This window comes from Triplophysa dalaica, chromosome 20 (genome assembly GCF_015846415.1).
Source record: "Triplophysa dalaica isolate WHDGS20190420 chromosome 20, ASM1584641v1, whole genome shotgun sequence".
NCBI classification, from domain to species: Eukaryota; Metazoa; Chordata; class Actinopteri; order Cypriniformes; family Nemacheilidae; genus Triplophysa; species Triplophysa dalaica.
Window position 1 is genome coordinate 3,172,970 of NC_079561.1, and position 26,168 is coordinate 3,199,137.

Genomic DNA, 26,168 nt, shown 5'->3' on the forward strand with positions numbered 1-26,168 from the left:
TGGCGCCCCGGGCGGCTGCCCGGTTCGCCCGTGCCTAAAACCGCCACTGGTTGTGGGTTCGATCCCAGGGGATTGCAAATACCCATGTAAAATGTATAGGATAAAGCAATGTAAGTCGCTTTGGATAAAAGCGTCTGTCAAATGCCTAAATGTAAATGGCACATGATATATAAGCCTACGATAATAAAACGCGTTTGAGTGCAATGATAATATTACATAATAATATTTACAGCAAACTTAAAAAGTATTAACGTACTGACTGCAAATCACTTAGTAAACCCTGGTGTTATTTTGTAATAAATCTATGGTAGCCTCATTCATTTTCCATGATTTGCGGACAGTTGTAATTGGTTAAAGGAGAGTCGTGTAATGAGCGCGGTGTGTTTAGAGGGAGGGAATGCGCATGAAGTTTGTCCGCGCTCGCTTACCGTCCCTGTGGAAGCTTCATACCATTGTCTCGTTGTAAAAACAGACCGTGCGTTGCGGAAACTTTGAAACATTGAAACTTACAATTAAGGTTTTATTCCAAACTTATTAAACTCTTTAGAGCAGCTCTCGTATGCAACAAGTAGCGTTTCGGCATTACAAAAGAGCGTTTGGTATCAAAGTAAATAGCGCAGCGCAGGTAAGACTGTTTTCCGTACAGTACAACTGAAGTGTCAGTGAATCATACTTTAAAGAGAAGTGTTGCGTTATGAATCATTGGAGTTGATAAACGTTTAGACTTGAACGTCATCAAACAAAGTCCTCATTCATTTCATTTTCTCGTCTTGATTTGACTTCTGGTTTGTTTTCGTTGCTTTAGTTTCTCTTTGTTTGTTTTTTGTGTGGTTTGCATTCCTTCTGTTGTATGTTCGTATCGTCGTGTGTTTTGTCTCCACACTGCGTCTATGCATTATAAAGACAAAGATCTAAATAAACTTGTGCAAGAAATGCATTTAGGGGATTGATTAAGTTCATGCATGCATTTATTTTCTTAAATCACAATATTCTTAACATGTGAATTCTTTTTATAATCTCGTTTAATTGTATTTTTTTTGAACAGAGTAAACATTCATCTTCTTGGTTCTGATACTGTTACAATGATATAAAAACAGAATTATGTAAAGAGATGAAATGACATCTTGAAATACAGTAAGTACAAAATAATAAGCACCCGTAAAGCATCACAAGTATTGTTATTATTAAATTATGTGTCAAACTTGCTTCATGCAATGTTTGTGACGTGTAAATGTTTGAACGGCTATTTTACCAGAAATGCTTCCACGCAATCCTCTCTTTTAATTCCGTATTTTTCTTTATAGACGCACAGTGACTTAATGAATTGAACTAAACTGTAAGTTCACTTTTAACTGAACTGTGTCTTTTATGAGAATAGGTGCCGCTGTCCTCAGACCTGAATGGCTTGAGAAGAAATGATGGCAGAGCTGGAGGTGGATCAATCCAACCTGCCCAGAGTCCAGGAGGGTACGACTGGCTGACATTCTTCCTATTTGCGCAGACTGCATGTGTTGCTCATTAATGCACTGTAACTCTATGCGTGTGTTAGAGACGGCTGTTCGGCGTTGAAAGATCAACCCTGTGCTTAAAGATTTCCAAACTCCGCATGCAGAGTTTCTTTTCACCGGTCACTGTGTTGGACTGCTTGATTCCTGCTTGGATGGAGAGATTGTGGATGTCTCTCTCAGTTGTCGTATTCTGTGTTCGGCATGTACTCTGTGATCTCTAACAATGTTTACAAAATGCTCTTTCTCTTGCTAATGTTTCTTCAGTATCTTCTCATAGGCAGGGATCTTGTTTGGGGGTTTTGAGCTGGTTCTTCTTCTGAAGGGAGAACATTGATGATGATTTCCCTTCCGTTCTCATTCCACACACAATGCTCTCATTGTGTTGCATTTCATGTGCACGCTTAAACAAGCGCTGGCAGTAGAACAAAGCATCACTCCTTCTGCAACAACCAGTTATCTCGTGTCCACACTATTGTACATATGTGTGAGCGACTGTGTTTGTATATTTACGAAACAGTCTCTCTCTGTGAGGTCATCCCCAAGTTGTCAGTTCCCATGGATGTTTTCACTCTGGTAGTTCTCATCATATAGTGTGACATGCTTTGGAAGTCTCTCCACTCCCTTGAGAGAAACTCTGTCCCCTTTCACTGACCCTTTCCCTCTTCATACTTTAAAACACATGTTTATAAATCGTGTCAGTGGTACTTAACAATTCTCCTTAAATTCAATTCTTCTATTTTAAGATGCATTGACTTCCTGTCTCGACTCCGTAGTCTGTCATCATCTTTGCTGTTTTTAGTCTTCCCAGCATATGTGTCCGCTGTAATGAAGATGGCTCTACTTTCATTTAAGCAGACAACAGCACTCGGGTTTAGGTTTGATGTTGTGTTCATAAACAAAATCCTTTGTCTTTGAAATATGAGCGTGTTTCTTTAGCCCAGCTTCTGTAAAACTAGTTTGACGGCTTAAGATCCACACCCTCTCTCCAGCCGCTTTACTTGGATGCCGAGGTGAGCCATTAAAACCGCTCATAGCCAGAAGCGGGCCTGCAGGACGTGTCGTCGGGTTAGCTTGTGAAATAAGAAGTGTTTATTCAGTGCGGGTTAGCAGGTGCTTATGAGTACATTTATTGGGAATTTCAAGAGGATCATTTCAGCAACGTGGGAAGATTCTGCATCTGTGAGTCTTTATAGTCCAACCTCTTTGGTTTATTGGAGACTTGAGAACAAGCTTGCTGTTGTTACGGACTCTAGAGCTCCTCATAGGAGAATCCCTCAGTGTTGCCGTATCATGTAGACCTCTTGTCGTTTTCAAAGGCTGAATTCCAGTTTCAAAATCAGTTTCTGCATAGTTAGAACTACAAAGAAATACTTATGACCTGATCATCATATCAAATCTTGTGGTTTTGTGTTGACCAGGATTTTTAAATGTTGGATGAGATGTTTAGACCAGATGTTGGTGTTGGTGTCCTTTAGTGTGTTTAGCTCACATGCTAAAGGTGGTTGACATTTTGAATAATACTAGACAAAAAATAATTGCCACACTACTCTCACCATTAAAAAAAACTAATTTGATACATGTATGAAATTTAGCGGCATCTACTGGCAAGCTTTCGAATTGCAACCAACTGCCCACTCCATCCCTTCCTTTCGAAGCACTACAGGGGCTGACGGGACTAATATGTCGTCACGTTTTCGCTTCTTTGCCGAAGTTCTTGTCCTGCTCTGTCCTCCTAAGAGTTTCTTAGCTGTTCTACAAAACAAACATAAGTCTACAGAAGCACGGGCTGTTTCTGTTATCGTTCAGCCATGAACCCCATCACACTTCTTTATCTTTTACTGCTCTGTACTGCATCTGAAAACTATTACTGCTGTGTGACACGTGTGTGGATGGATGAGGATATTGTTTAGTGCTTATGCAACGTGATATATGCTATCACAATGATCAGCAGGTGGGCTCAGGCAGGGAATAGATTTGTTTTGCATTTCATTTCATCAGGGATATAACCGAAGGATTAATCCTCTGACGTTGCGATAACATTTTTAGGGGGTCGGTAAGTTCGCCCCATTAGACAGTTTGATGTTATAGATAGATTTCCACCAGCTGTGCAGGTCAAAGGTTATACTGAAGTCAGTAGGCTGTTATTGTAATGCTACTATATCTCAGCACATTTGCTCAGGGATCCTGAGGGAAAGCATAGGGTCACATGGAGTTTCTGTTTAAGTTTAAAGTGTTAAGTGTGAATCCAGTGGTTACATGGAGGCGGGTTGTTTTTACTGCTTTCAATGTCTGTTTGTTCTCCGTCCTGACCACAAAAGCAGTGATGAAGCCCAGTCTGCAACTTGTCATTAAAGGCTTCTGTTCGACAGTGCCCGTCTCTCAGCCGTCTTTTAAATAGCTGACCTCAAGGTTGCAATCGACTAAATGAGGTTGACGGTAATATTGAATGTGGTTTGCGGATGGTCCGAGTGACGCCGGACAGAAATATGTTAAGGTTTTGCCGAGGACGTGTTTGTAAGGAGACTGTGTTTAGTAACACCGATAGCAGAGCAACAATTTACGCTGAACCTCATTTTTTAAAGGCTACAATTAATCTGGCAAATAATCTCAATAATTTTCTGAAATCTCAAGAAGTTGGTGTAATAGTGTGTATTTGTATAACTGGTTTTGTCAATGCTCTTGTGCTTCATATGAGCAGCTAGTCTTTTCACAAATAGAGTGATGAATTAATCGTAGATTTTATTACTTCTGTGTCTACTTCACAGTATTTTCAGTCCACACATGTGGTTAATATTTTCTGTTCATTCTCACTTTGTAATACAAAATATACAGCCGCGGAAAAAATTAAGAGACCATCTCAAAGACCATTTTCAGTTTTTCTGAATGTACTTTTTCTAGGTATGAGCTTAGGTAAATGGTAATGATAATGTTTCATTCTGTGAACTACTAACAATATTTCTCCCAAATTTAAAACCGGAATATTGTTTTCATTTGCAGAAAATGGAAAATGGAGAAACGATGCTCTGTATATTTTCAGACCTCAAATACAGCAAAGAAATCAAGTTTATATTCACTTTTAAGTGATTCAACAAGAATATTTATATGGATTTAGGAAAACTTTTTTTCTGTATTTTTATCCTAGTTATCTTGTCATGCTGTCAGTCTGTTACATGCTGTTGGATGACATTGTCACTCCTGAGGTTTGGAAATTCCAGACACTTGACTGGAATGACCACAATATATCTAGAAATGCGGATTAAATGAAAATTTGGTCACTTATTTTTTTCCGTTGCTGTATTTGCTCAAACATGCCTTTTATGTACTTTTAAACCTTCTAATGTCTTGCACTTCCACATGTGCACATTTTCAAGAAAGTTTTGACACAGTTTTAAATAAACTTAGGTTTTATTTGCCTTAAAGAATCTCTCTAAAGCAACGGAGAGTGTGCCTTGTTACTGATCCTTTAGCACAGGATTTTAAAATGAAATGTGACACTCATGGGACCAAAACCTCAAGTTGTAATTCTGTTTTCAACTTTCCAGGGTCAGATTTTGTTTTTCCAGACTGTTATTATGGCTTGGAACACGAGCGGCTCCTTGTTAAAATGAGTAGAAAGAGTTCTGGACTTTATAAAGGAAATTTCTTTTAGAACAGAAGTCTTCTAACATATTGTATATATAAACACTCCTCGCGTTGATTTATTAAAAAAAGAACCTGAAATGACTACAAAAGACATGAAATAACGGTATACAGTAGTTATAAAAGTTCTATGAATGTCTGTGAGCTTTCAACATTGATGTCTACGGAAATACTTCACACACTGCAGATATCATAAATGTACCCTTAAAATATAGACCGCTGGTGAAAGATCATCAGAAGCTTCCCAGCAATCTCACAAAAAGTGTTTTCTCTTCTTTTTTTAAGTATCTGCTTATCTTGTTTTTTCTCACAGTGTGCCAGTGTTTTGCTGTTCTGGAGGATGGAGCTTTAGCACACAACTTGCAGGAGCAAGAGAGTAAGATCTACAATTATCTCATTTCACCCACCACACATAAGCCATGTTAATGATGGCTTACAAACAATTTTCTAAGCTTTGCAGTTTCACTCATCTTTTCTAAGCGTTTAACAGTTTTACACAACTACAAGGGCATTGCAATGAATAAGGTAACAAGACCGCTCATGTGAATAAATGTTTAATGGAAATATCTTGCAAGACTCCGCATCGGACCGTTTTGTTGTCGGACTGTCTGATGCACAGAACAAGTACTTTCTTCATCTGACTAACTTTTACCTGATTGGCTGACTACACACTTCATATTTTATAGGTCATGTTTATACGGTTCTGGCTTGTTTGTTTAAGGTCTTATGACCTTATATTAATGAACCGTTCTGCCACGTTGCTTCCCAAATCAAATGTTTGGAAATAAATGTTACGATTAAATAACATTAGACGTGCTCTTTTGTCATATTTAGTTGAACAGTACTATACATCTAATGTTCAGAGGAACCAGCTGGTTCAGAAGGACATCCGTGTAGCCAAAAGTCTTCAGGATGAAGAGAAGCACACGGCTCGGGTCCTTCAGCAGCAGACCACAGACCAGCTGTAAGATCATAGTGACCCTGAATGAAGTTTATTACACCAGTTTTACGTTCTAATATTACCCAAAAATAAAAATGTCAGCATTTACTCACCCTCTTATCTCTTATGGACACAAAATCAATTCAACGGGGTACCACTGCTGTTCGGTTACCAACCTTCTTCAAAACATCTTCTTTTGTGTTCTGTGGACCAAAGAAAGTCATACATGTTTAAATTGAAAAAAGCGTGAGAAAATGATGACAGATTTTTGTTGGGTAAACTATCCCTTTAAAAGTTACTCTATTACGTTCCTCTCTTTCTGACAGATAACATGTTCAAAGTCCACTTGGAGTTGTTTTATAATGTGACCCCTTCCTTGCACGTAAAGAATCAAATATATTGTTATCAGATAAATATGTGTTTAGTAATACATTTCTGCACACTCTTAGGGAGGAACATGATTCGGAATATGCACAAATGATTCAGAAAGAAATTCAGCGGTGTGCCGAGGAGGCCCGGAGGAGGGAGGTGGAAGACGAGGTGAGCAATTTTACTGCCAGCGCTGTAAAACTTCACCCAGCCTGTTTTGTGTTCACACCTCTGAACTGCTTTGTCTGATGAATCAAATGAACCCGTAGTTAATGAGTCACTCTGGGATTATGTTCAGCTGATTCATGCAGTTAGTCACCGCTAGCAGTGACCACACAAGAGTGAGCATTAAAGAGAAGGACCAGTCACTCAGACTGCGCATTAAGCAAATCCAGGTGCATTTAAATCCCCCGCAGGGAATGAGACGGCGAGACACGAGACTCGTAGCTGAACCACGATTAATCCTAACACAAGAAAGTGGGTTTTTCTTCTGAGCGTTAGTAGTTCACTTTCAAAATAAATGTTCATGATTATTAACGCATCCACATGTCATCCAAGATGTTTATGTATTTGTTTCTTAAGTCGAAAAGAAATTAAGGTGAATTGGTTTTTGATGAAAACATTCCAGGATTTTTTTCCATATAGTGGATTTCAATGGACGGTTGAAGTTCAAAATGATTTTTTGTTTTTTGTTGAGGGTATCATGCTGTCTTTTAAAGTCTGTGGGAAACTACATTAAGCACAGGCAAGACTCTCAGACCTGCCAAAATAATTAGCTTTATTACAGTTTGATTTCTTTTAAATGATGTTGTAGATAAACTCTTTATTCAGACTAGTTATTAATCATTATGGGGAGTGTCTTGGATGAGGGGAATCTTGGATGCTCTTGGTGTAATTGCTGAAAATGATTGGATCAGCCATTAGAAAACTGACTCACTGAGTGCAAAGCAAACAGTTTCTGACATCTCTATTGTAATGAAAATCTGACTTTGGCTGAGTAAGCAATACCTGCTGACTCATAAATTCTTTTCAATAACACTCTAATCACGTTGTAAGGTTTTGAGTTTTAAGATATTCTTTGAGTTTGTAAACCAGATTTCTATGGCTCTGCAGAAATGTTCTCACTTGCATGAGTCTTGTGTGAACCTGCCAATGGCTCGGCAAAAATTTGTTTTTTTTAAAGTTCTAGCAAAACTACTTAAAAATTCTGTTAGACTTTTTGGGGGAATTAAAGGGATACTTCACCCAAAAAAGTAGTTCCAAACCTTTGAATTTTTTTTTCTGTTGAATATAATGAAAGATATTTAGAAGAATGTCACCAATTGACATTTCTGGGATAGTCAAAAACAGTAGTCAGAGTTTTCCGTAGAACTGTTTGTTTGCCTAAATTCTTCAAAATATATTTTGTCTTTAACAGAACAAAAAAAATGCATAGTGTATATATAATTTTAAATATACGTACAGTGAGGGGAAATAATTCTTTGATCCCCTGCATATTTTGTAAGTTTGAAGTAAGGAAGGGTCTATAATTTTTATGGTGGGTTTATTTTAACTGATAGAGACAGAATCCAGATTTTTTTTATATGGTTATAAATTGATTTGCTTTTCAGTCAGTGAAATGAGTATTTGTTCCCCGAGAAAAAATAACTTTGTGCTGGGTGGAGAAACCCTTGTTGGCAAGCACAGAGGTCAGACATTTCTGATAGTTGGTCACCAGGTTTGCACATGTGTCAGGATACATTTTAGTCCACTTCTCTGTCAATCTTTAAGGTTTCTTGGCTGTCGCTCAGCAATTTGTTTTGACTTCCTTCACAGATGTTCTATAGGACAAGGGTCTAGAGACTGGCTAGGACATTTAATCTGCTTCTCCTTAAACCACTCTTTGGTTGTCTTGGCAATATGTTTTGGGTCTTTGTCATGTTAAAGTCACATCCACAACCCATGTTCAGTGATCCAGTTAGGGGAAGGAGGTTCTTGTTCAATCTATTGTGGCGTAGCGCGTTGCCAATGGTTTGCTTGCTTATTGTGGTCCCAACTGTCTTGAAATCATTTACAAGCTTCTTCCATGTTGTTCTGGGCTGATCTTTAACCTTTCTCATGATCATCTTTACTCCATTGGAGAAATCTTGCAGGGAGCTCCAGACCGAGGGCATTTGATAGTTATTTTGTATTTCTTCTATTTCCAAATAATCGCAGCAACATTCTTAGTAAAAATAAACCCACCATAAAAATGATAGACCCTTCATTTCTTTGTAAGCAGGCAAACTTACGAAATCAGCAGGGGATCAAATCATTATTTCCCTCACTGTATACAATAGTAGTCAATGGTGCCCCAGAAACCTCAGTTATTTTTCTTTGTGTTCAACAGAACAAAGAATTGTAAACCGGTTTGGAACAACTTTACGATGAGTAATTCATGACAGATTTTTTTGGGTGGATTATCGCTCTAAATTTAATCAAATATGAATAAATGAATGAAGCATTTATGTGTAGTGAGAATTATTCTTAAAACAATGTGCCAATCACGTTCGAATCATTTTGTTAAACTTGATTCAAGATATAGTAGAAAATGTAATCAATGGAAGTTTTATTATAAGACACAATATTCCTTCTCAAATAAACCTATTTTTTAAGTGTGTGTTTCATGAGAAAACAATAAAATAATAGTTATTAAGTTTTTTTTCTTTTTGTATTTGATATATAGAAGTTATGTTAGGAAAACATTCAAATTCAGCAATTATGATCAAATATAATCTTTCACTTCTTATTGTCTAATAATGCTTGTAATTCTGAAAATTATATAATATGTGCAACATTTTGAAAGGTTTATTCTGCATTTAATGTCATTCCACTCCATCAATTATACATAGCCTATTTACACCCCTGTAGTTCTGTGTTAATGAAGGCCTGTTGTGTGCTAAATATCACCTGCACACACTTTTCTGGAGCCTGGTGTCCTCTCGGACAGACACAGGAGCAGAAACAGTTAATAACAACATGAAGCTCAGCCAGCCATTCTTACTGTTGTGTACACAAACAAGACTAAAGGGCTTCCTGAGAGGTTAGGTGGAGGATTAGCTTTGGAAGACGTGTGCTGTGTCAAACCCCATGAGTCAGAAACTGGTCCCGATGTGAGCCATAATCTGTCTAGAGGATAGAAGACAAGAGTTGAAAAAGTGTCTGTACTGTAGGCACATTGTGAGTCGTATTTTTGTCTTAGAGTTCTGGAGGAAAATAGTTTAAATCCTTCTGCACACATTTTTGAACTTTCCAGTGGGCTTAAAGATGTTGGAGAATGTTTCTACTTATAGCATCCATTAATGATATTTCTCAATAAAATCACCAGCCAGCTGGAAAACTATGTTTTAAGTTCTTGCAGTGGTGGAAAAGACTGAGGTTTATTCTATATTCTCAAACCACAGATGCAGAAAATCCAGCAATATTTATTTATGAAATTTGCAAAGGGTTTTGAGGTTGTTATGTGGGTAAAAGTTGGAAATCGTGTACAATTTGTATTGGCAAGTTTTATTTGCCTTTGCTGCTTTGCAAGTGTACATATCGTTACTTTTAGGCCCTTCCTAGGGCTGTCACACGATTAATCGTTTCCAAAGTAAAAGTTTTTGTTTACTTAAAATATGTGACTGTACTATATAGTTATGTACACATAAATACACACACATCAGTGTAGCATTTTAAGAAGATTTGTATTTGTATATGGGTCAATGACGTGACATGTATTTTTTGTGTCCAATTTCATTATTTTCCTAAAAAGAATTTGAATAAATACATGTCATATATCAAATGGATCTACAATATGTCCTTTATAAGAAACCCTTTTCATTTTATTGAAATTCAATAGATTTTTTGAGTTTTGGTGTTTGAAAGACCAAAAATGTCAGGTGGTGCGACCGTCCGAACATACAAACAGAGAACAAAACTGAGAAATAAATGTTAATTTTCTCAATAAAATTCTTAATAAAATATTTTGGCATGATTTTATGTTAAATTTCTTATATATGAGGGGAAAAATACTCAGTGCTAAATACATTAAATGTATATTATTTTTAATTAATATATGGTCGCACCACCTGACATTTTCTTATTTGTCATTGACCCATATATTGAATATTTGTTTATATACAATATAAATATAAAAATGTATGAATAAATATTTCTTAAATATATACCTGTATATATTTATTTATTAATAATTATTATATACAGTACACACACATTTTATGTAAACAAAAACTTTTATTTGCAAACTTAGATTACACAAGATTAATTGTGTGACAGATTTACAGCCCTTTTTTTGTGTTTTAAGTGTGTTTGTTGAATCTTTTAAGCAGAACGCTGTCATCTACTGGTCACATGTTGTATATTACCTAAATCTTGGCATTTCTTACAGCTCATCTGTGTGATGCTTTTTATGATTAGTCTTTGAAACGATCAAAAGGGCAGGTCTTTTGTAACCTAGCTGAATACTATAATAAAGTCAAACAGTAACCAATACTACAGACATAAGTGACTCATTTTTTCTAACCACTTAGTGATTCAGGTGATAGTTTCACCACAACGATACTTTGTACCGTTATTTGTAAATGTATATTACATTGATTAATTGCTTTTTTACATCGTTTTACCAAGTGTGTGTAGTTCAGTGATGTGGGCTCTGCATTAAAGATGGGCTTCACTTTTTTTTTTTTTTTTTTTTTTAACATTTTTAATATGAACAATTATGGGAAGAGCAACCTTATAGAAAATGTATATATTTTTTCATTTATAACTATAACAATCATACAAAGTCCGATCTTACAGGCTTCACATACTCAGTCCATTTTGTCCAGATTATGTAAAACATGTCTCTTTGAGACCTGAGAGTAAATGAAAGCTTTTCCGTCTTGTAGATGCCTTGGATTATGCTGATCCACTCGTTGATGGTCGGAAGGTCCGGCTTTAACCATTTCCTGGTTATAGTTTTTAGGCTTCACTTTTTTACAGTAATGAGTGGAGTATGACAGTAAACCGAAAACGTACCAATTACTGTACAGCTCTCTAACGTATACAGTCAGTGGAAATTCATAAGTCATTGTGCTCAGTTATATGATAAATTGTGCCTGCTTTGCTGCAAGAACAGCAGCACGCAGCCCTTTAAAGATTCTGCAAGGTGGGCTTTTTGACATAACAGCAGGCATGTCTTGTGGTCTTTGATGCGTAAGCATGGAAATTCCCCTCCGCTGGCGCCTTGGTAGAGGGTTCATGGGGTATAATTTTATGTTTGTCTTAACTTCACCTTGATGTGTCATAACTACGTAACTGTCAATCTATTTTTTCCGACCAGGCTTCGGTGTGTGTTTTTCTGCCTCGTGTAGTCACACAATTTATGTTTCTGTTAAATGTTTTTGTACAAAATTAAAAGACAGCTCCCCCCCTTTCTAAATGTGAAGAGTTTAACATCTAAGTGTTCATCTTTTATGGTTTTTTACACAGGAAATAGCAAAAAGGATACAGGAAGAGGAAGAGCTTGGTGTCAGAAGCAGAGGCAGTTACCAAAATAGAGATGCTAGAGGTAAAATAAAAAAATATTGTCTTTTGAGTTTCAAAGAGGATTTTATGAGTTGTTTTTACGTGAGAGTCTCAGGATGCGTTGGGCCTGTAAGATTTTGTGTCTGTCTGCTTGCCCGAAAACTTCTGGTTTTTTATTGGAGAACTGTAGTTCTCCATTTATTACTATTTGGAAGACATGGATGAAGTACAGAAATAGTAGTTTTAGCCAATTATGCAAAGTCTAGACGACACAACTTCTGTGTTTTTAAACACGTTAGTGTTTGAACAAAATACAAATCAGAACATAAAGAATTGAATTAAATCTTTTAATATTAACTAGGATACATATGTGGAAAAGAACAGAAACAGAAATGGGAAGTGCTTCTGGACCAGTTTCATTTACGTATTGCAAAATGGTCTATCAAACATATTTTTACTTTTTCTTCAATCAGGAAGATGAGTAAATGTGTGTAAATGATAAAACCTCAAAACACAGCATGACATGTAGACATTCATAATAATGTGACCAATTAAATGATTTCAAGTCTTGTCATATGGCAAATGTTGTTCATCTAGTCATATGCTTGCTTCTCTTGCAAACATCTGACCTTATGTTGAATGTGGAAAGTGTGATGTTGAAACTTTGATATGTCTAGTGTTTTTTAAAGTGTATCGCACATATCCTCCTTGTGAAAACTGTCCAGCTTCACAAGCCTTTATTTCATTTCAATACATCAAACAATATGGCATTTTATAACCAGCCACTTTACCAGCTTAAATATAGCTCAGCAAGACATGACATCATGTAGAGTTGGGCCTTTATTTCCTCTCTGAAAGTTTCAAGTTACATCACATTTACATATTGAGTCCCTCCAGCTGTTTTTATTTGAAGCCAGTAGAGCTATTTTTACCACGTTTTACCACATTTTGTCTGTTTGTAGCAGATGTTATCCTCTTATAAGTTGATGGACATGAATGGCGGTCTTCATTTGAATTTGGCTTTTGTTCATGTCGGCAAGCTTCTCATGCTTTGCAAAACAAAGTCTGTCCAGGCCAAAAGCACTAACAACTCTAACACACTAACCACACCCTGAGTTCATTAAACTTTATTTTAGCCTCATGCTTGTCATTGAATGCATGACTCAATGGTTTATATTTGTCCTTTTAAACTTGAAATAGTGGTTCGTGGTTATGCTCACATGTGTTAACTGTGTACTTGCTACCTCCTGAGCTCTAACCATTCCCCAAATCCCCTGCTTTGTGTTTGCATGGTTGGCTTTACTAAAGAGACCTCAAGTGTTCCACCGTACTCACCTCGGTCCGTTTACTCGCCTGAGGATCGATACTACGAATGCTCTTCAACCAGAAGGCGAGAGCGCTCCCAATTACCCCCCTACTCAGATTCTGAGGACAACCGGCGTATGCCTACAGTAACCAATTTGAGTCGTGGGTCCCAAGACTGCAGCAGTTCCACGGTAGGGCAGAGAACGGCGGTCAGCTGCGGTAGACCTCCCAGAAGTCATTCAGATCAAGATAACAAGAGCACAACGAGCGGCAGCTCCTTTAGCCAGAAAAGCAGGACATCTCACCTCTCAGGAGGATGGGGAGATGTGATCAAGCTCATAAGGAATGATATGAGCGAGCAAGGCTACCTCAGCCCCAGTTCTGAGGAAGAACTCTTCGAGCCCGTCTATAAACTTGAGAGGATGCTGAAACAAAAGCAGCAGGCCTCCGATCGACGGGGCCACCAAGGTGAGAGGCGCCATGGCCGAACAACGCAGGGCGACGGTTGGTGTCGTGAGGAGAGTTTTAGGGAGAGGGACAAGGAAAGACGCGTTCATTTTCTGGATGAGAGAAGCCGCATAAACGGTTACCATGGCAACGGCTACAGTTTACATGAAAATGGTAGGGAGAGGGACAAACACCTGAACACTGGAGAAAGATTAGGTGACCACCAGCAGACTCAAGATCCGGGTTTCCGGCGTAACGTCTCGATGCGACGTAGTTACCATGGCGACGTCAGGCTGAGCAGACGGACATCGATGCGTGGAGGAAGCAGAACGTGTACCCAGGATGATTCAAATTTAGTTAATATGGTAAGACCTTTAAATCATACACCATTGATAGAGACGGAAGTGAGGCGACCTGGCCCTTTAAGGGAGGCCGAGAGGTGGGAGGCGGCCAGAAACCAGCGTCAGAGAGCATGCTCATTAACAGAGGAAAGGACGATTGACAGGGATCACACGCGTTACCCCCGACAACACAGAATTAGGCGCAGCCAAAGTGAGCGGCAGAGCTTGGAGGAAGAGGGATCGAGCACGGAGGAGGAGATGGAGAGCAGAAGGGAGGTGGGAGGGATGGAGAGACTCTCATCACTCAGCACCTGTCAATCACGCAGTGGCCACTCCTCCAGAACAGGTAACCTCTTCTGAGCTCAGACCCTCAGCTGAGCCCCCCAACCCCTGGCTTTTAAGAGCTCCCTACATCTGCTCATTGCTTTCAAAGTATCTCCAATCAGTAGACAAGAACTCCTCTGCATCCTTGCGTGCCTTCTTTGTACGTCTTGTGGTTGGAAAACATTTTCGTGTGATTTACTTGATTGAGACTGAATCCTTCTGCTATCTCTCTTTTAAACCGCAACGCTGCATCATTATATGCTTTCAGCACCTAGACGATTCATGTTCTTGGTTCTTCCAAACTTCGCCTTGGTGTTCAATGTTAATTATATACTCTGGCTTTTCTTTTCTTCTTGTCAGTTGTGTGTGTTATTTTCAGGATCGTACTTGAACTCATCCGGTGTTGTGAAAAGGGAATTCCCACTTTGGGTGTTTTGAAGGTTGCGGTCATAATAACCAGGTGTCGGGTCTATCTCTAATCTTGGCTGACATCAGCTGTGCTCTTCTCCCTTAACAGGACCCACTGGGAGGAATAGGACGACAGCTCTTGACCTTGGCGAGCTGGAGCAGGTACTCCTCGATGAGGAGCTGGCTCGCAGACTTCAGGAGGAGGAGAGATTAGCCGCAGAGGTACACATCCCACATATCTAAAAATGTTAAAACCCTGATGTCATAGTTATGATCCACCAACGTAGAGAGTTTGGCAGTATGAGCAAAATCTCAGATTGTGAGAAAAAGTGAAACCGATGTTATTAGTAGATTTCGGTTTTTCCTAAACTTATTGGATAAAAACGAGTCAAAGCGACTTTAAAACATCATAAAGAAACTGTAAAAATTCACTGAAATATAAAAGACAATCAGTGTCAGGTAAAATACTCAGTTTATTTCCTTTTATACACTCAGTGGGCTTTTTATAAACTGACGGTTCTATATAATGTTAGTTTCTTTTCATCAATATTATATCATAATCTAACTAAAATAAATATTTCAATCAATCAATTAACAAATGTATTTTACCATTTATACCAAGTAATTTTAAAGTGAATTTGATTGAGTTTTAAACGATTAATCGCATCCAGAAAAAAAAGTTTGCGTTTACACAAAATATATCTGTGTACTGTGCATATTAATTTTGTATTTATAAATACAAACACATACACATGTAAATATTTTCCTAAATATGTATACATGCATTTATTCATATTATTCGATAGCTTGAAGATATTAAATGAATTATTTCAAGTTATTGGTAAATATTAATAAATACATGTATACATATTTAGGAATTATTTACATGTGTTTGTATTTATAAATGCAAAATGAATATGCACAGTACACAGATATATATTATGTAAACACAAACTTTTATTCTGGATGCGATTTATTGTTTGACAGCCCTAGTTATACGATGCATGCATCAAGAACATGTGACCTTCTGCAATTCCATATTTGTATACATGTATGCGCAGATATTAGCTGAATCAGTAAATTAAAACGTTGGTGGATAAGGATTGTAACTCAGATTTTCTAAATGGCATAATTGGGTTATGATTTGTCCAAATACGGCTTTAGCATTTAATACTCATGTTGGTGACTCAGTCCAGTCTATCACCGTCAATTAAAAAAGCTGTTAAAAAGGACCAAAAATCAAGTTGGGAGTGTAGGTGCCGCATAAGGTCATTCTCTTCTTTCACAGACTCAGCAGGGGTCTTCTCCTCTCAGTCCGGAAGACTTCAGAATGGCCCAGGTCGCACAGGATGAGGTAAGCAGAGTTTAATAGATATGTTATGAGAGGGCTATGTTCCCCGTGTAACTCATAACCATCATTTACTTTACTGTCTGTCAGGAAATTGCACGTTTCATACAAAAACAAGAGATCAAGGCTAAACGGAGGTCTGCTGAGCTGGACTTTGTTGGACCTAGACGGGAGTATAGAGACACTGTGACGGATTATGAAAGGAGAGCAGAATGTGACGGACAGGTAGGCCCACTAACGGCACTTTGAGGGTGATACGGAATGTCAATGTTCACTAATTTCCATTTAAAGACAGAAATGTGTCTAACTTCACCTGCCAAGGAAATTCTCGAGCTGGTGTTTTCTTTTTTTGGGGTTGATTTCCAAGGAGTTTTAGTCGACCATCCTGCAGGTGCTGTTAGACTGGTTACACACGTGAAGTGGATACATGATTCATTGGTATTGACAAATGTTACCTCGGAAGTAGGGATTACTATTTATTAACCAGATTAATATTGCCACCAAATTGCACAGCTCATGGGTTTCTTTGGGTCAGTGTGTGCTGTTTGTGTGTGTTTGTTCTATTAGTAATATAATGCATGTTTTCCTAGCTCTTTCTCGAAATGTCAGTTTCTAGATATTTCAAGTAATTCATCAGTTCCAGTTAATTCTGAACGAGAATTCTGCTATTGACATTGCAGAGAGAGAGAATGGACTCAGATGGGCTTCTTTCGCCTATTGATGACTCAACCGCTGACCATCAGCTCTCTAGCCCTGTTTCCATGGCAGCGTAAGTCCCTTTATCTTCTCTCTCTTGGATTTGTGTATACAGTACCATTGGAGAACCAGCACCATTTATTCAATGTCTGCCTGTCTGGTTTTGCAACAGACAACCCACCAGGAACGTTGCAGAAGATCTGGACCCCACCTTTCATAGAAAGGAGATTAATGGTAGGGAGGATTAATTTTGAATGGCTGTTCTAGTAATTAATTGAAAAAGATTGAATTATGAATCATGTTCTATTCACAGGAGCAAATCAAGGATCCCAACAAGGAGGTTTGTGTAACCCTATGGACGAGCAACCTACATTTGTGCCACCTACAAAACGACATAATGACAAACCAGTACGAGTGAAGTCGAAGGACAAGAAAGAAAATATCAAACAGAAAGAGAATTGCAAGCAGCAGTGATAACGGACAAGGACAAATCAATGTCCGGCAGCTTTGAATATATTCTCATTAAATATTTGAGATAAATTGCAGGTCCTAGTCGTTTGGGACTTTCCAGTCTTCTATTGTGGGATGTTTTTTTTAATCATCATCTCTTAAGCAAAACAGGGACACTCCAGATGATACAGCTATTTACAGTTAATGCCCCTGTTATCACCATTGGTCACGGTCAAGGTCACATTCTCACGCTTTAGTTTTTGTTGTTTTGGTTTTATTCTGCAGCTGGTATGACGCTGCAGTGGTAAAGCGTCCATTACTACTATCTGGAAACCTAAAATGATACAATACGGTTGAGTAAACCTCTCTGGAGTTCTTCTGCGTAATTGTTCTCTAAAGATTGAGTGAGATCGATTCTTTTAGAATAATATTTTTGCTTCTATTTGAGGACCCACACAGGTGTTCAGTTTTCACCTGTTGATGTTATTTCCACTTATTTTCAAGTATTTTTGGGCATTTGTAACGGAAGCAAAAAAAAAACTCTACGTTTAAAAAGCGTATTCTATATATTTAATAACTTAAGAGAAACGTCTCTGTGTATAGGTCGCTCGCATATTCCACATGTGCTGTCAGTAAGTGCAACAATTTGAAATATGTAATATTTTTACACTCATGCTGAGTGGCACCAATATGTACTTTCATGGTTATCAGTACTTGAGAGCATAATGTGTAAAGAGTTTATGGTTCTTCAGTGCTTATAAGATTAAGCAAGCTTTGTACAGATAACAAAATATATACTGTATGTTTAATATCAATATCTTGATATATATCATCACTACCAGTAATAAAGTTTTTACGTGTACATTAGCAATAGTGTGGCTTTTTAGGCTTCAGTTAGCAAAGAGAGGTTAAGACTTTCCCTAATTCCCAGTAAATTCATCATGTAAATTTCTGCAAGTACCGCCACAGAAACCCAAAGACACCGCTTCCCTGCCCGAAATGAAAGTGACATCTGTCTGAGCCTCTAGGGATTTAGTTTAGTTTTGGTTTTATTTTTTGTGCAAACGATACATCATAAATCTGATAAACCAACAAAAAGGATAAATATATATCTTAAATCAAGTTACAAAATCCACACAATAAAATGGTGACTTGTCCTTTTACGCACATGACTCATGTAAGGCATTATATTAACATACAATAGGGTCGACCTTTTAACGGCTTTTATCATATTGCTACTCCCCTAACTGGTGTTTCTTTACATTCACATTCCTGTTCAAACATCATGACAAAAAAATCTCATTGAACCTGAATATAAACACACGAACTTGTTAAAACATGAATCCAGTATTCTAGCAAAGCCCTGGGAGGAAGTGAAACTAGACTGCAAGACGATCGATTTGATTCATATGTTTGTCTTCAGGTAGATAACAGGTGACCTGTGATGCGTTGGAACTGCCAGTGAGTCAACAGGGTGAATCCCATCCCATCACATTTAGATGTTTTAGATGTTTTAGATGTGGAGGAGTTTTCCCTTAAACAAATGGCTTAGTGACCTCTGAAATATATCCCTTTAAGCCTTCAGGCAGTCCCACCCAAAAATAGATTAAATTGTACTGCAAAACTTCCAAAGTACAAAATTATAAACAAGCTGTATAACATACTATTATGCAATCCAGTCTATATATTAACATTTACTATACATGTAAACATGACAGTGCAATTGAGGTATGCAATGTATGAATGTGAAAAAGAACATGTGATTCTGGTATGTGGTTTCCAAGCGCCACTCGATCAGTTAAGTACATTTCCTCCATGATATCATCAATGGACTGACTTGATGAACCTCATTTACCAAGAGCAGACCCTGCTGATACCCAACATGACAAAAAATATCACGATTTAAAGACGGTAAATGACACTATTTTTAAATAAAGCTGGGGAAGCCCACCGGGGTACTTTTTTAAGAGGGTTTGACCTCAAAATATGACACCATCAACAACACATGACGCCTACTCTCAGAAAGTCTCGACATTCTATGCTACTGCACACCTACATAAAGACCTTCGGCAAGTAAAGGTGCTTCTGACATTAAATGTGCTCAACTTGTAGTCGTTATAATCTATCAATAGATACATCAGATGAAAGATGCTGCAGGCACCCGGTAAAAAAGTGTTTCCCATCCATGAATTTGTCCCATAAAGTCACACTATGAGTTTACTTTCAGAGTCCTGCGTGCTGATGGACTCTGAGCTGCCGCCCTGTTCCTGCTCTGGATGGCGGAAACTACAGGCCTCCTGGTCCACAACCATAATCCTTGAGTCTTCTGACAGCTCTGAAAGACATGAATGAAGTAAATCAAGAATCCAGTTGTTATTGAGGGATGGTTATTTTGTAAATGCATCATGAACGAGTTCTTCATATTTGTACCTTGGTCTGACGTAACGGCTTTGGGCTCCTTTTTTTTGCTCCGTGCTTTAACACATGTGGTAACTGACGCAACGAAACAGAGAACGGCCAGCATCGCCACAAAACCAGCAATGCAGACTGGAATCCAATTCATCTTTTCTATAAGATACAAGAAACATGTCTTGCTGTTAAGAATTAAAGTTGGGTTTGAAAGAAAATCAACTGCCAATTGTTTGCTAAGCACTGATATATCCATACCTTGCTTTTTCCCACTCACGACAAGCAAGGTGTTGTCTATGCTGTTCTTTTCGTATTCATTTGATTTTGTGATTTTGTTTATTTTCATAACTTCGTTGTCAACTATGCACTCGTGGTCCCTGAATGCATTTCCTTTGTTGTCTAAAACTTGGCCATTTGGACAACTAGGGAATACAAATAAAACGTATGAAAAGATTGAACGTACTGAAGATTATTCTAGTAAATAAGGAACTGGTAGAATAACAAAATTAAAACCAGATAAAAAGAACAATACCTTGCTTTCCATTTTTTGCACATACTGTGGATTTTGTCATTAAAGTTTCCTTCCGGACATTTCGCACAGGAACCTGCAAGCATTCGGTCATACAGTGTTAAAAGGACATTTCTACAGTTTATCATTTAAACTGCATTTAGGTGAAGGTCAGAAATGAGGTTTGATAAAATAATTACGGAATGTTGTAGGTTCTTCTCCTGTTTTGCATTCAGTAACGCAGTGAGAGCATCTCTCGTCTCCACACCGATATCCAGCTTTGCATCCGCATACTGTGTCGCTCCTGATATTGCAAGGTTTAATTGTAAACTGTGGACCTGTTGAAAAATACGCTCCTATTAACCACATTTCACCATGAGGTAAACAGTCATTTATTTTTGGGAAAGGATGATGTAAAAGTGAAACTCTCATACCTATGCACTGGGTACATATATTGCAGGAGTAACTTTTAGGATTGGTCGTGTATTTGTTGGCTTCACAGGGTCTACAAAGCAACTCCGGATCTTTTCCACAATTTTTCACCAAGCGGTTTCCTGTTACGACAACCACATATAAAATCATATGACGTTATCTGACATTGAAAGTCTAGACATGACTCTGCAGCGAAACTTAATACTGTACGGTGTGATCTCAATGTTCATTGATAATGGCGAGGGAACCTAGAAATGCGTTGATCTATATTATTTAAGATTAGTTATTTTGAAGAAAACAACTTGAACTTCAATGTCCCATAATTGATCATTAGATGCAGACTTAAGTCTTTTTAAAAATGCTAAGAAAACATCTTGACAAAATGCCCTATAACAAATATTGATAAGGACCAGCATCCTTTGAGAACATGCTTGTAGCTCTGTCACTTTTAAAGGAAACTTTAAACAGCACTTTATTAAAATTATGATATGAGATAGTTCACCCAAAAGGGAAAATTCTGTTATCATTTCCAACCTTTATTATTATTTTTATGTTCAGCAGAAGATGTTTTGAAGAACATTGGTCACTGGGGCCTATTAACTTGCATCGGTTCCGTGTCCATACAATAAAAGTGAATGGGCTTTTTTGGGTGAACCATCACTTTAAATTGGGGCAGCCATAAACAAACACTGCTCTGAGAAAAAACCTTCATGGATTTCCCTTTGAGTGCTAAACCACTTTCCTTTTATGTGGCTCTTGCAAAATCATGAAAGGTCTTTCTCTTGGCCACTTATACATGATTAATCTGAGTCTTGCTTCAAATTGGGGCATAAAAAACACGGGTTGTGCAATGTCTTCTTAAAATACAGATAAAACATTTTCTACGGATACATCAGCACCAGCTCTTGAGATTATGTAACACATCACAATGTCCAAAGTCTGTTCTCCAAACATCCAAACAGCGTGTGGTTATTCTTTCGGCTATTTTATATTAGGAGTGCATTGGAATGGTAAAGCCATAGACTGTACCTGGCTTGCATTTGTTGCAGCACACTTCTTGACTATCTTTCACTGAAATAGTCCAGTCATCACAGCCAGAGTCTGAACATTTAGTGTAGGGGACCAGACCAGCCAGAATCAGCCAGATATAACACAGTCCGTGCAACAGCATGTCGTCCTATACAATGACAAAAACAATTTATCAGTTACATAAAACGATCATTTGCTGTTCCATATTTGTTTATTAAGATTAACACCAATACTAATAACAATAAATCAATCCCTTTATTGTCACTCAACCATACACAAGCGCAACAGTAGGTGAAAAACTTGGATGCAGTTCCGACCAACATGGCAGTATGACAGATGTGAGAGAGAATTTTAGATTACAAGTAACAAAGAATTATGATAAACATTTTCCCCTACACATATTTACACAGTAATCATTTCTCTACAGGTGTTTAACTATAATATAACGAATGACACAGCATGTGTGTAGTGTACACATAATAATAACACATCATTCATATATGACTACACAGCAGCAAATGTACAAACACTGTGCATAGTGTACACATAATAATGACACATCATTTACACAGGTGTCCCATGGACAACAAAACCAGTCTTATGGGTCCATTTCAAAATATGAATAAATTTCTATTGATGTGAACTTAATGTGAAATTTAAAACTCTGGAATCTGAGAGTGCAAAAAAATCAAAATATTGAGAAAATTGCCTTTGAAGTTGTAAATCAGGAGCACCGTGACAGGAAAAAAACTCACAAAAATGAAGTTTGCATATATTTAAGGTAGAGAATGTACAAAGTATCTTCATGGAACATGATCTTTACTTAATATCCTAGTGATTTTTGGCATAAAAGAAAAATCATGAACCATACAATGTATTTTTGTCTTTTACAAAAAAAAACTTAAGACTGGTTTTGTGATCCAGGCTCACTTACTGTATAACTTCACAGCAGCAAATGTACACACAATATGCGTAGTGTACACATAATAACGACACAATTTACATAGGAATAGTAATAGTAATAATAAATTAAACAAAAAAGGAATGTAAAAATATGAAAATGTTATTTAATAGCCCTATATATGGCCTACATAATTATTCCCCAAAAGAACAAACTGTAAATAAATCAGATTCGGTTCAAATCCTGAAAGTTTAAAATAAATAGAAAAGTACAACGTAATGCATTGTAGAACAAATAACTCAAACAATAGCTTCGATATTAAAACATAATATACACTTAATATAGCCTATATGAATTGTATAAAAATCATCAATAATATTCTCTCTTACTGTTTCCAATGTAGTGGTCTCCACTCCGCAGCTGCACACGCACACAATGATGAGACTTTCCACTGCCACCTAAACTGCGCTCCTCAAATCTGTAATATACATCAGTGGGCGTTACCAAGTGTGCGGAGGAAGCATGTGTTCTTAACGCTGACGACATTCGATTAAACATCGATCCTTGTGGTTCTCTGTGTATATGTCACTCTAGCCTCGCACTTTTATTACCGTCATCATGGGTTCACATCCCAAACGAGGAGTGTTACCCACCAGACATGATAAGCGATGAAAAAGTTTGGCGTGGTGTCCATTTAAAGAGGTTACGCAGGGAATTTCAAGAAGAGATAAGAAAGCTTAACGGGGTAAAGAACCACGCAGGACTCGATGGGGTCGCGGAGGCACGCAACAAAACTGTCACGAGCTTTTCTCACGTGAACGTGCTTGCCGGGGAAAATTCATCGCGTAAACCTGTGTAAACCTATTCAGGTTGAATGGCAAACTGTATGAAAATAGATATATGGCACAATTGAGCAATTAAGACAATTTAGCAATTCACAACGACCTTGTTTTGGGACTGCAATGAGGATAGAAAAGACGAAAGTTTCCCCGTTATCGACGATCAGGTGATTGAGGAGTCATCATCCAAATATGTGGGAAATCACGCGCAAACAAAGACGTTTCTATTAAGCATTATATAAAGCAATTACATTTGAATGAAAAATAAAAGTTGAGTTTGACATTTCCCTGCATTGACAACTTTGGGGAAACGCGTAATTGCGTCGAAAACAAGTCATACATTCACAAAAGTTCCTCGATAGTCGCGTTTTACTGTCTTAAAGTGATTCACATGCGCATCGCTTCTCCTCACGTTTTCATTACAAGTGTTCGTTTGTTTGCATCTTAGATGGCTGTGAAAAGACGAATAATATCCCAAAATCGCGGTTGTTGGGTCACAGCAGGCAGATTAAAAACCTGACATTTCAAGAGAAATGTACACAAGAAACGCTTTGTGGCTTTCATCAGCGTCCGTTTATTAACGCATTTAAACTGTTCAGTCATATAATCAGGTCTCTTATAGGTCATCTGTTTTAAATATTCTTAAAATAACAAAAATGGTGATTCTTTGTACATGTAAAATAAAAAATAAGGTTTCTATTTAAACCCGTCTCTTCTTCAACAAAGCACGTTGTCCTATTCATCAATTTTTACATCAATATGACCAGATACAACCCTAAATCATGTGTTAAAATAGGCATTGTATCAAATATACACTTTTCTTATTAACGTGAATACAATGTATACAGTTTGAGGCCTTTTACCTGAAACGATTATACTGATATCATGTTACATAAGTTAACGTACAGATGTGTATGGAAGCCCGTTTCCGCCAGGGTTGGGAATTTTTTTTAGAATTAGTGAGTCATGATAATGACTTACTAAGTCATAATAATAAGATACTAAGTCGAAATTTCAATTTACTAAGTCATAATAATGAGATACTAAGTCGAAATTTAAATTTACTAAGTCATAATAATGAGATACTAAGTAGACATTTCGACTTACTAAGTCATAATAATGAGATACTAAGTGGACATTTCAACTTACTAAGTCATAATAATGAGATACTAAGTGGACATTTCGACTTACTCAGTCATAATAATGAGATAGTAAGTCGAAATTTCAACTTAAGTCATAATAATGAGATACTAAGTCGACATTTCAACTTACTAAGTCATAATAATGAGATACTAAGTCGAAATTTCGACTTATTAAGTCATAATAATGAGATACTAAGTAGACATTTCGACTTACTAAGTCATAATAATGAGATACTAAGTCGACATTTCGACTTACTAAGTCATAATAATGAGATACTAAGTCGAAATTTCGACTTATTAAGTCATAATAATGAGATACTAAGTCATTATTATGAGAAATTATTATTATGAAATTTCGACTTAGTATCTCATTGTAATGACTTACTAAGTCATAATAATAAGATATTAAGTCATTATTATGAGAAATTATTATTATGAAATTTCGACTTAGTATCTCATTGTAATGACTTACTAAGTCATAATAATAAGATATTAAGTCATTATTATGAGAAATTATTATTATGAAATTTCGACTTAGTATCTCATTGTAATGACTTACTAAGTCATAATAATAAGATATTAAGTCATTATTATGAGAAATTATTATTATGAAATTTCGACTTATTATCTCATTGTAATGACTTACTAAGTCATAATAATAAGATATTAAGTCATTATTATGAGAAATTATTATTATGAAATTTCGACTTAGTATCTCATTGTAATGACTTACTAAGTCATAATAATAAGATATTAAGTCATTATTATGACTTACTAATTCTAAAAAAAATCCCAACCCTGGCGGAAACGGGCTTCCATAGAAGTGCCTATTAACGGTCACCATTTAAGATTCACAATCAACACAATTTCTCCACAGTAAGTTAAGTTATTTGAAACCCATACAAAAACATGAACTTACTCGGTATTACATCAATGTTTGCAAATAGCAATATTTACTTTTGTATTAACATATACACAAGAAACGGTTTGTGGCTTTCCTCAGATGAGGCTGTTAGCGTCTAAAGGCAAACACACGCACGTCACCATGACAAACCCTAGGCGCCCCCTTTCGGCAGAGGCCGGCATCGCACTCTTTTAAAACTACGTGTGCTTCAGTACTAATTTAAACGGGCTCAGAACACACATTAATAACACATAAATAATAACAAATACACCTTACAATGTGGATACATGTATGTATAGTACATTGTCATTTGACAGGCAGCATATAATAATAATAACGGTGGGTGAAATTACCGTTGCTCTATGAAAGCGTTACGTTTATTGTCTTTGAAACCCCATCACAGGTTCAGAAATGCATCCAGATGCTCTAACTAGGCGGGCATCATAGATGATAATTCTGAGGCTCACCAGAGAGGAGGAACATTTTTGAGGCATGTGGCTGTAACATTGGCACATCTCCCTGGTTTGAGTCAGCTTGTTTTCTTTCCATTATTTTTGAGCAAGATGACATAGGTAGCATTTAAAAACACTTAATGGCAAAAACTAATGTCAAGTGATTGTTATGTCATTCACTTTTTGCGTCTCACAGAGTCATCCAGTTTCTCTATTTGGTCTCTATAGAGTCTCTCATTCTCATTTACAGA

The 26,168-nt window shown here is 37.2% G+C and overlaps 2 protein-coding genes across 6 annotated transcripts; one reads left to right on the forward strand and one right to left on the reverse strand.

The window, feature by feature from the left end:
- Positions 1-419: 419 nt before the first annotated feature.
- On the forward strand, positions 420-18,168 carry ccdc187 (coiled-coil domain containing 187). Of its 4 annotated transcripts, XM_056732918.1 has the most exons (14): positions 468-625; positions 1,046-1,134; positions 1,379-1,467; positions 5,461-5,523; positions 5,982-6,111; positions 6,537-6,627; positions 11,947-12,025; positions 13,291-14,421; positions 14,917-15,029; positions 16,096-16,161; positions 16,246-16,380; positions 16,836-16,924; positions 17,024-17,085; positions 17,165-18,168. In XM_056732918.1, exons 3-14 carry the CDS (start codon positions 1,416-1,418, stop codon positions 17,323-17,325), a joined length of 2,172 nt encoding a protein of 723 aa, XP_056588896.1. In that variant the 5' UTR covers positions 468-625; positions 1,046-1,134; positions 1,379-1,415; the 3' UTR covers positions 17,326-18,168. The 4 variants fall into 4 exon arrangements, with proteins under 4 accessions (XP_056588898.1, XP_056588896.1, XP_056588899.1 ...); XM_056732921.1 differs by lacking the exon at positions 13,291-14,421 and having other exon boundaries at positions 469-625; XM_056732919.1 differs by lacking the exon at positions 1,046-1,134 and having other exon boundaries at positions 476-625.
- Positions 18,169-18,332: 164 nt separating this feature from the next.
- Positions 18,333-25,607, reverse strand: tnfrsf9a (tumor necrosis factor receptor superfamily, member 9a). Of its 2 annotated transcripts, none has more exons than XM_056732922.1 (9): positions 25,481-25,607; positions 22,970-23,058; positions 21,680-21,827; positions 20,653-20,772; positions 20,419-20,556; positions 20,243-20,315; positions 19,969-20,132; positions 19,732-19,869; positions 18,333-19,636 (listed from the first exon to the last, which is right to left on the reverse strand). In XM_056732922.1, the coding sequence occupies exons 3-9, from the start codon at positions 21,819-21,821 to the stop codon at positions 19,506-19,508; spliced, it is 906 nt and encodes a 301-aa protein (XP_056588900.1). In that variant the 5' UTR covers positions 21,822-21,827; positions 22,970-23,058; positions 25,481-25,607; the 3' UTR covers positions 18,333-19,505. The 2 variants fall into 2 exon arrangements, with proteins under 2 accessions (XP_056588900.1, XP_056588901.1); XM_056732923.1 differs by lacking the exon at positions 25,481-25,607 and adding an exon at positions 23,832-23,854.
- Between the last annotated feature and the right edge of the window lie 561 nt (positions 25,608-26,168).

Coding starts and splice junctions, on each gene's coding strand:
- ccdc187 (XM_056732918.1), top strand. CDS start 1,416: ATGATGGCAGAGCTGGAGGTGGATCAATCCAACCTGCCCAGAGTCCAG. Junction 14,422..14,916: donor TGGCCACTCCTCCAGAACAG/GTAACCTCTTCT, acceptor CTCCCTTAACAG/GACCCACTGGGAGGAATAGG. Junction 16,925..17,023: donor AGCCCTGTTTCCATGGCAGC/GTAAGTCCCTTT, acceptor GTTTTGCAACAG/ACAACCCACCAGGAACGTTG.
- tnfrsf9a (XM_056732922.1), bottom strand. CDS start 21,821: ATGCTGTTGCACGGACTGTGTTATATCTGGCTGATTCTGGCTGGTCTG. Junction 20,557..20,652: donor TATATGTACCCAGTGCATAG/GTATGAGAGTTT, acceptor ATTTTTCAACAG/GTCCACAGTTTACAATTAAA. Junction 19,637..19,731: donor AGCCGTTACGTCAGACCAAG/GTACAAATATGA, acceptor CATGTCTTTCAG/AGCTGTCAGAAGACTCAAGG.